The following is a 10,170-nucleotide window of genomic DNA, read 5'->3' as shown; positions in this document are numbered from 1 at the left end:
TGAAAATTTTTTGCTAGCTTGTATATTGTAAATTTGCTATCATACTACCATGTATATCTATGATGATATCAAATTTGCATGATGATAAAAATGGATATTATGTTTTTCATGCAATGAGTTGAACTTATATATCACAAATACTTGATTATGGTACTTCTTTTTTTTTTAATGATAAAGGGGGAGAAGTATATTGATTATATGTCATGATTTTATCATGACATGTTACTTGAATTTTTGAATCCAAGAGTTTCTATCAATATGGTATATTGATAGGGAGAGTTTGTTTAAACTCCGAGAGTTAAGGTTAACTCCGTCGTCGATTGGTTGTCATCATCAAAAAGGGGGAGACTGTTGAATCTCGGATTTTGATGATGAAACCAATCAATATGTGTTTATGTTTTAATATGTGTTTTGAGTGATGTAGGATGCTTCGATCAGGATGAGACAATTAAAGCAGGAAAATCATGTTGGGCTAGAGGAACATGTCAAAAGATTGGACGTTGGGCCGGTGGATCGGTCGACGTATCGACAGAAGGCTTCAAGCCATGGATTCGGGCATCGAACCAAGAAGAGCGGACATTATGCCAAGGATATAGGAGTTGCGAAGTCAACTGGCCGATTGGGCAATAGGCCGCAGGAGAGGACGATGCACCGAAGAATCGAATGAAGCGTCGATGGGCCAATGACATGCCGGACAACTTGATTAGATGCTTAGGATTAATTGTCTAGATCGAAGTGTGTTTTACATGTGCAGGATTAACTACGATAGCATGAAGACATAAAGCAAGTTTACCAGAGTCAAATTCGATGGGTGTTCGAGAGTCCGCCGAAAGTCCGAAGAATCATCGGAAGTGTTACCGAAACCAACCGAGAAAGAATCGGGGACTTGCCGAAGTTTTCAGAAGTCCATCGGAAAGATCGTCGGAGGTTCACGGAGATCACCGAGAAGGTTCAGATACTTGCCAAGGACTCGTTGAACTCACCACAAGACCGGGAGCCTGCTGGGAGTCCGCCGGAAGAAATCCGAGTGTGTATCAGAAGTCCGCTGAAAGTTTGCCGGAAAGCTCGTCGGAAGGAAACTCGATGTTGCCGGTTAAAATTTACTTAGGGATATGTCTTAATTTCATATTTTGTATGTAATTAGGGTTAGGATTAAGGGTTAATCCTATAACCTGGTTAGGGGCCAACTAGGCCCTAATATAGACTGGTTTGGACCAAATTAGGAGCCCAACCAGTGACCCGTAAGGTCGGGCGATGGCACCACCGGATTGGGCGGTGGCATCGCCCAGAACCCGAAAGGTCGGGCAGTGGTACCGCCAGACTAGGCAGTGGCACCGCCTAGCACCCGGCCAGACTGGGCGGTGGCATCGCCCAGAACCCGAGAGTTCCGACGATGGCACCACCAGTACACTGTCAATGTCAGACACTGACAGGCGATGGCACCGCCAGTATTAGGAACCCAAAAGTAATTCAAATTTAGAGCACAAATTTGAATCATCTTGGGGCCTATAAATACCCCTCAATTCTTAGCAGAGATAACACCTTTTTTGACAAGTTAGAAAGTGAGAAAAATCTCTAGCAAAGTCTTGTTTTCAATAGCTTAAGTGTTCACCTCCCTCTTTCTCTTTGAAAAATCTGTAAGAGTGTGAACCACTTGTAAGAAGGTTATAAGAGAGGTATTTGATCCTTCCCCTTCAAACTGATTTGCTAGTAGAAGTTTGGTGCCTCGTCGAAGAAGGTTTCGAAAGTAGATGTAGGTCATTTGATCGAACTACTATACATCGTGGTGTTCCTTGAATGTGTGAGTGTTTAATTTTCTGAACCATTTCTTTACTTAGCTGCAATTCGTTCAGTTTTCATCTCCCTACTCTTGACTACCTTTACTCGAGCTATTTTGGCTACGTCATCCTTCGTCGAATCGAAATCTCTACACATTTACGAAATCGATTTCAAACTTATGAGTTTTAATCTGTTGCACTAATTCACCCCACCTCCCCTCTTAGTGCCGCTCCAATCCTAACAGTATTCTGATCTCAATTTTCCAAAATTTGTAATCAGTAGAGATGTTACTTTTGATGAATTGTCTATGTTGTCTTCCAAAGTGGAATCTACTAGTTGTACAAATGATTGTGCGTGGAAGCAGGTGGAGCTTGAGATTGGTAGTTCTGATTATTTTCAATCGAGCTCTTCTACTCAAAGAATGTCAGTAGATGGTCCCGAGTCTACTGACTAAGATAATACAGAGGAAGAGTAATATTCCATAGCCAAGGATAGACCACGGAGAGATATTCGACCACCACAAAGATATGCAAATTTGGTTGCATATACTTTGTATATTGCAGAAGAAACAAATGAAGTTGGTGAGCCTCCTACCTACTCAGATATAGTTTCTTGTGATAATTTCGCTAAGTGGTTAATTGCAATGAATAAAGAAATTGAATCTCTCCATCAGAATAGAACTTGGGATCTTGTGAAGCCACCTTCGGGTAAGAAAATTGTTGGATGCAAATGGGTCTTCAAAAGGAAGGAAGGTATTACAGGGGTTGAAGATGCAAGGGCTAATATGCTTACGAAACCTCTTCCGGTTTACAAGTTCAAGCAGTGCTTGGATTTGGTTGGTGTTCATTGTTGGTGATTGCCCATTGGGACATGTCAATGTTGTGAAGAAGGTGGAGCAAGTTTTGTTAATTATCAATGTTGGGACATGTCAAGGTGGAAATTTATTAGTTTGGCAAGTCCCATATAGTCCCACATCGAGAAAATCAAGCTTGTTATCTCCTATTGCAATTATAAATAAGGGCCTATGCTTTGGAGTTTGCTTTAGACTTTTTTTGTTTAGTAGTTTTAGGTGTTTTATAGCTTAGGAATTGTTGAATCTCATATTTTGATGATGAAACCACTTGATATGTGTTTATGATTTAAACTGCATTTTGAGTGATGCGGGTCTACTCGATCAGGATTAGACAGTTAACGCAGGAGGAATTGACGTTGCGCCGGAGGAGATCACGTCAGGGTATTGGACGGCAGAAGGTTTCGGACGTCGGGCATCGGGCCAAGGAGAGCGGAATTGTGCCAAGGATATCGGGGTTGCGGAGGTCAACTGCTGATTAGGCAACAAGCCGCAAGAGAGGACGATGTGCTGAAGAATCAGATGAAGCGCCAACCAATGACGTGTCGGGCAACAGAATGTCACTTCGCGTTGTAATAATTGTCTAGATCGAAGTAGAGTTTTTTGCTTATGTGTGCAGGATTAACTACGATAACGATGAAGACATAAAGCGAAACAAAGTGTCGGAGTCAAGCGCGAAGGATTTGTTGCGAGTTCGAGAGTTCGACGGAAGTCCGAAGGTTCGTCGGGAATGCTGCCGGAACTAGCTGAGAATGAGTAGGGAGCTTGCCGAAGGGTTTTTCGGAAGCTCGCCGGAAGGTTCGTTGGAAGTTCGCGGAGCTCGCCGAGAAAGATCGGAGCTTGCCGAAGAAGCTCGTTGGAACTCGCCAAGATCAAATCGTGAAGTCTAGGAGCTTGCCGGGAGTCCGCAGAATGGTTTCCGAGAGTTTATCGGAAGGCCGTCGGAAGTTCGTTGGAAGCTCGTCGGAAGAAGTCTTGACTTACAGATTTTGTAATAGCTTAGAAAATATCTTTAAATTCGTAGTTAGTACATTAATTAGGGTTAGGATTATGTGTTAATCCTATAACCCAAGTAGGGGCCAATTGGGCCCGAGTTCGGACTGGTTTGGGCCAAGTTTGGAGCCCAACCAGTGAGTTGAATTGGCCTAGGCGGTGGCACCGCCTAGCACCCGAGAGCTGGGCGGTGGCACCGCCAGTCCACTGTCAGTGTCAGACACTGACAGGCGGTGGCACCGCCGAGCCTCGGAAACCCAAGAGAATTCAAAATTTGGAGCCCAAATTTGAATCCTCTTGAGGCCTATAAATACCCCTCATTTCTCAGTAGAGAATACAACCTTTTGAAAAGCAATAATTTGAGTTAAGAGCCTTCGAATAGTCTTAGCAAGTCTTGTTTTTCATATTGCTTAAGTGTTCACCTCCTCCCATCTTGTTGAAAAGAATTGTAAGAGTGTGAACCACTTGTAAAGGTTGTAAGAGGGGTATTAGTCCTTCCCCTACAAGAGATTTGCTAGTGGAAGTTGGAAGCCTCTTCGAAGAAGGCTTCGCAAGTGGATGTAGGTCATTTTGACCGAACCACTTTAAAAACTACTGCGTTATCTAGTTTGCATCCTACTCTTGCCATTTACATACTGCAAACTTCTTTACTTAGTTACTACGCTTCCATATGTTTCTAAGTTATCAAGCTTCTAAAATCGGTTTCCATTGATATTGCTTTTCATCGTACGAAAGATTTGTCAAAATCGAAGTTTTAATCCGCTACACTAATTCACCCCCCCCCTCTTAGTGCCACTCCGGTCCTAACAGGAATATCTTCCTAAGACATTTGTAATTGTCCCTTTTATAGCAGTGATTTGCTCCTCCTTCGACCGTGGATGTAGGTCAATTGACCGAACCACGTAAATCTAGTGTTCTTATCTCTTTTATTTTTTTACTTTATTATCTTTATTATGTTGCCAAATTACCTTTTGGTAAATTTCTTGGGGCCAGCTCTAACATGTCGTACGCATGTAATCTCTCCCACGCTAACGACAAGCTCAAGAGCTTTCGGTCTTGCCTCAGGTGTATGTGAGTTGACCGGTCCGACGCTAGGCACGCTATGGTCTTTTAGTCCCTCTTCCTCCTCTTGGGTGCCTTCATCCCTATCGCCTCCCAGTTTGTCTTCTCTTACGCCCCCACCCACTGCGCTTATGATGTGGTGGTCCAGCTCTCCCTCACCACCACTTTCTCTTCCTCGATAAGCTAATCGAGGAGAGCGATGTATTTGAAAGGGGCTTATATGCTAATTCAGATTTGATGAGAAGGACTTATATGTTATATTTTTTAAAATGTATGGGTTATTTTAGACACGAGTAAATCATAAGGTCTTAATAGGTCCATGGCCAAAATCACAATGGCTAAAATAAATCTTAACCCTAATTGCATATGTCATTATATTGATAGTTTATTGTGTCAATATGCCACGTAAGTATACTCTAATATATTTTAACTTAGATTTCACATAAGAGATTTATATGTTATAATTTTTTAAAATATAAAAATTATTTAAAACATGAATAAATAATAAAGGCTTAAGAAGTTGGTTTCTTTGTGAAACTTATTACACTAGAATTAAAATAGATCACAAATTCATGCATATTGATTCTTAGGCTAGACAGTATCTTATTATGGGGTTCAATGTATGAATCGGTGGTAGGGACCAAACGTCTCCTTCAAGCCGAATATTCCCTCGTATTCTAATTGTGACCACCTAAGTAGGAGCAATTGAAGGGAGACAAGTGACATATTTCGTGTTGTAAGAGGAAAGGAAGGTTGGAGAAGCAAATGTGGTAGACAATTATGGAGGAATGCATGGGGACGAGGAGAATGATCTCTTCTTCCAAGAAATACAATTCACATGACCAGCTCTTCCCAATAATCTGCAATGAGAGCCGTGATTCAATGGACTACACCATGCATTTTCTTGCTTCTAACTTCTTTATCTTGCTGTACTAAATTGGGAATAGAAGCTCCCTCTTTGTAAGCTGCAAATCCCACTGTAGCATGCACAGAGCATGAACTCTGAGAGAAGTGCGTCTGCAGTTAACATCAACATCAGTGCAGCCTTGAATCAATGACTTCCATCACCTACGTCTCGTGGACATGTGCCTCGGTCATCAAATATCGATCGTAGGATCGCTCCACTCATCCCTGTACACGATACTGCCAAACATCTCCACTAAGTCTGAGACTTTGCAATCCAAACATACCTTCAAGAATTTCAAAGAGAAGAGATACAATATTCCTTGACTCCTCAAGTCCTGATAGAATTCCTGGGTCCATATGTCTGCTGAATGGAGCATTTTCCACACTTTAAACACCCAATCGAATATAGCATGTTTTGGATCTAAATCCTAACCTCATGTTTAGTTTCCAGCAGGTGATACCCTCTTGTTTGATGCTTACAGTGATCTTAAGTTCTTGTTTCTGAAGGTTTGCCCCCTAATAATTAAGGCATCAATAATGACATATGTTGGACAATCTTCTAGAGATCGATGATGTGACTACCACTTCTGGAGACTGGAATCCATTGCTTTCCCACTCGTGTGAATCAAATAGGGAAGCTCATCCCCCCTCCAACTCTGCTATAAAATGGGCCTCCTCTTCATGCCCGAGGAGACGAGCGCAATCTTCCATTCTGCTTGCTTGCGGGGGGGCATGGCTGGCCTATCCTTGGAACAACCTTTACCGTTCATCTTCGGCATCTTAGGTGATCGCCATTATTATACCTCATTTCTAATCCTTTCCCCATTACTTGTCTCTTATGTTGTTCTTCGACTCGTGTTGACTCACTATGTTGTTATCTTTAGCCATAAAATGTTAGGATTGTGTGCTAGCTAGAGAAATGACGTTTCCTTTTGTTCTTGCTCATCACCTGTCTCTACAAGCACTAGCCCATTAATGGAGATCTGAAATTTATGAGAATTACTACTATGCTTGCATGGTTTATCGCTGATATCTGCAACGTCATTTTTGGCAGGCAACATCATTTCGTTCATGGTTTTTCTTTCCCCACTGTAAGTGTTGCCTCCGTAGAACACTTGCTATGCTGATTCACTGTGCGGAGTCGCTCGTCATGATCTGATGCTCATTACTCATGCTTGCAGTCCTACATTCTACCGAATCTACCGAAAGAAATCAACCGAAGGGTTCCAATCGGTGCCTTTCGTCGTAGCTTTGTCCAGCTGCATGCTATTGATCTACTACGCGCTTGTCAAAACCAATGCAGTCCTTCTCATCACCATCAACTCGTTTGGATGCTTCATCGAGACAGCCTACATCACCATCTACCTCATTTACGCCACAAAGAAAGCTAGGGTTTGTGAATTCATTCTTGCCATCTCCTGTATCTTCTAAACATCTTACATGTGATCATGCACCTATGTTATGAACTTGCGTTACCTATACGTGCTCGTGAGTTGCAGATCTTCTGCGTCCAAATATTTGTCCTCTTGAACGTGGTGGCATTCGCTGCGATCGTTCTCTTGACTCGACTAGCCTTTACTGGTCCTGACCGTGTGACAGTAGTCGGGTGGATCTGCGTGGGCTTCTCGCTCTGTGTCTTTGCTGCTCCATTGAGCATCATCGTAAGTACAGAAACAATCTCTCTCTCTCTCTCGCTCTCTCTCTCTCTCTCTCTCTCTCTCTCTCTCCTGCGGCCATTGTCTCTCAAACAATTCATTGAATCGAATGTTCAGAGGCTCGTCATACGCACAAAGAGTGTAGAGTTCATGCCATTCTACCTATCATTCTTCCTCACACTGAATGCGATTGCATGGTTCGGCTACGGTTTCTTCACCAAGGACTTGTACGTCGAGGTAAAGAAAGATCGCAAACAGCTGATTAGATCATTAAGTCATACCTATCACTCCTTGTTCTTACGCCCTCTTCTCTCAGCTTCCAAACGTTTTGGGGTTCGTATTTGGAGTCGTACAAATGGTGGTCTACATGCTCTACAAGAACAAGAAGAAGAAGAAGGACGCCGCGGTGGCAGCCGTGCCGGAGCACAGAGTCAAGATCGCGGAGCTGAGCTCCGCCCCAGCTTCCGAGTTGCAGGTCAGCCTCGAGGAGAAGGATCAAAACAAGAGGTCGATGGAGGACAGCCAAGACACAGATAAAAACGAGGCGGCATATGAGGAAGGGCATGACATTAGCGCAGTGTGAGGCACACAAGGCATTGGAGATCTTATGGATCATCTTGTCTACGCTTCCTCTACATCTTATGATTGAGTTGTAGGTCTAAATTTTTTTATACCCCCTCAATATTCAAAATAAAAATAAAAATAAAAATATTAACACACCGAGGAAGGATTAAAATGGGTTGCAAAAGTCGGACCTAATGTATTTATGAAAAAGGTGATGATGGTAGTGTATCAAATTTAATTACATGAATAAAATACGACGGCAAGAAAAAATCAGCAGACAAAATTAGTTTAGTTTCAATTAAAAATTGTCTCCTATTTAGATTGATAAATCTAAGGGAAATTGATATATCCTCGATTTCTTTTCATTTAAAACCTTGTTAAATATCTACTCCATAGGTTTGAGGGAATAAGAGAACAATAGCCTAACAAATATATGGTTTGGTTCAATTCAGGCGCGAAATGTATTTTATATTTTAATATATTATATAATAATATATTGTATAAGTAAAAGTTTTTAGATTCATGAAGATATAGAACATCATATAGTTATCATGCTTGCATATCCAACATTAGGAGTAATTAGTTAGATACATTGACTTTCTATTTAAAATATTCACTAATCTATTTTGAACCATTTATATCCAATGAGACAAATAAATGAATTCCAAATACCTTAGGCAAGCAAATCCAAAGATGGTTCGGTCAAAATTAAAAATCAATTAAATTGCACTTCACGACCCCATCAAAATAATTTATGTATACTATTACAAAATAACTTAATATATTTACTATCTAGCGCAAGTCGATTTAAACTTGTCGTGTGAATGACAATATAAGTGTATGATATAAGTCCTAATTACATACTAGGAAAGAGATGCAAATGCAAGATTTGAACTCATAATTAAGAGTTTGATTAGGATATATATATAAAGAAGAAGAAGAAGAAGAAGAAAAAAAAACCCTTGTTTCCTAGGAAGGATGTCCCGTTCCTCTTCAATTATTGCACGGATTCAATTATTATGTGGGTGCTTTGACAAATGAAACCCCTGATGATTAGTTCAAATTAATTATGATGCTTCTTGGAACATATTTATCAGGTGGGAATGTGTTCTCTAGTTGAGTTGTAAGTAAGTTCGAAATAGAACAAGCATGAATGTTTCTTGGGGGACTTTACGTGATGCTACAAGAGCGATTGCAAAAGGTTATCATAGAATCGAACTCCACAGTATCGGTGGATGTGAAACAAAGGAAATGTTACTCATTTTAAACGTAATTGGGAATATATTTCTTCTCTCGAGAAAATTTCGTCGACTACTGCGTTCATTCAACATACGTTTTGGAGTAACCAATTGGCCGGCAAAATTTTATTGGCATCAATAAGATGGACCACATAAACTTTCGATGTTATCGAACACTTAATATGATAAGCTATTACTAATACATAAATAATTTGGGTTCCGAAAGAAAGAAAAAAAGATTCTCGGTGATCAACGTGAAATGCACGATCCTAACCAGAGTTAAGGCATAGATTCCTAGGATTTGTCGACATATGATACTGTCATGGACCAACAACAAAGGCGAAGACAAAACTTCGATGTCTTATGCCTTTTTGTTGGGTGCGGGATTTTGACTGGAATAGGAGCATTCAATTCAAATCTGATCAGTTATTTAAATAATAATAATAAAATCGTGCATGGCGTGAGAAGTGGGCCAACCGAAAAAGAAACGACGTAAAAAAACAAAACAGAAAAAGAAAAGAAAGAGAGCTTTTGAAGTTAGTTTTTGTTAGATGATCAAGCGGTTAAAATTTATTAATTTTTATTAAAATTTTATTTGAAAAATTCTTGTAAGAAGCTCTATGATTTTAATGGTGCAAATTTTATAAGGGACTTTTTTGATATACTTACTTGGTGAGATAATATATTATTTTCGAGTCAAGATATATGTTATTGATATTATTGTGATCTTCTAGTTATTTTGGGATAGCGAAGGTTTGAAGTGGATTACGGTTCCGTAATTTTTTCGTATTAGATTTTTCACATAAAAATTTGATGTCTCACTTTGTGATTGATTCATTGTTCTACTATTTATGCTGCTCTAGTTAATATTTAATTTTAGTAACAAGTTGATATTTTGATAAGGAACTAATTTTAATACATAAAGAAGGAAAAAAATTCCATTGTAATAGTTTTTCCAAACAAAGTGGCATCAGATCATCATATTGTTTAGTGCTAGTTTTTCTTGTGTAATTGAAATGAAAGAGTTAGACGGTATGATTAAATTGAACTCAGCAAATTATTCCACTTGGAGACATGGTGGAAAATTTGTTATATTGTAAAAATTTATATAAGCTCATCAAAG

General features: G+C 40.0%; 1 protein-coding gene across 1 annotated transcript; it reads left to right on the top strand.

Moving 5' to 3' along the window:
- Window positions 1–6,322: 6,322 nt before the first annotated feature.
- LOC135604783 (bidirectional sugar transporter SWEET14-like) lies at window positions 6,323–7,828 on the top strand. Its single transcript, XM_065094434.1, has 6 exons — window positions 6,323–6,374; window positions 6,645–6,681; window positions 6,772–6,982; window positions 7,090–7,251; window positions 7,363–7,482; window positions 7,562–7,828. Exons 1-6 carry the CDS (start codon window positions 6,323–6,325, stop codon window positions 7,826–7,828), a joined length of 849 nt encoding a protein of 282 aa, XP_064950506.1.
- Window positions 7,829–10,170: the final 2,342 nt, after the last annotated feature.

Source organism: Musa acuminata, chromosome BXJ2-2, assembly GCF_036884655.1.
Source record: "Musa acuminata AAA Group cultivar baxijiao chromosome BXJ2-2, Cavendish_Baxijiao_AAA, whole genome shotgun sequence".
Taxonomy (NCBI): domain Eukaryota; kingdom Viridiplantae; phylum Streptophyta; class Magnoliopsida; order Zingiberales; family Musaceae; genus Musa; species Musa acuminata.
The sequence above is the reverse complement of the archived record's forward strand: the minus strand, read 5'-3'. Positions and strand labels throughout refer to the sequence as shown.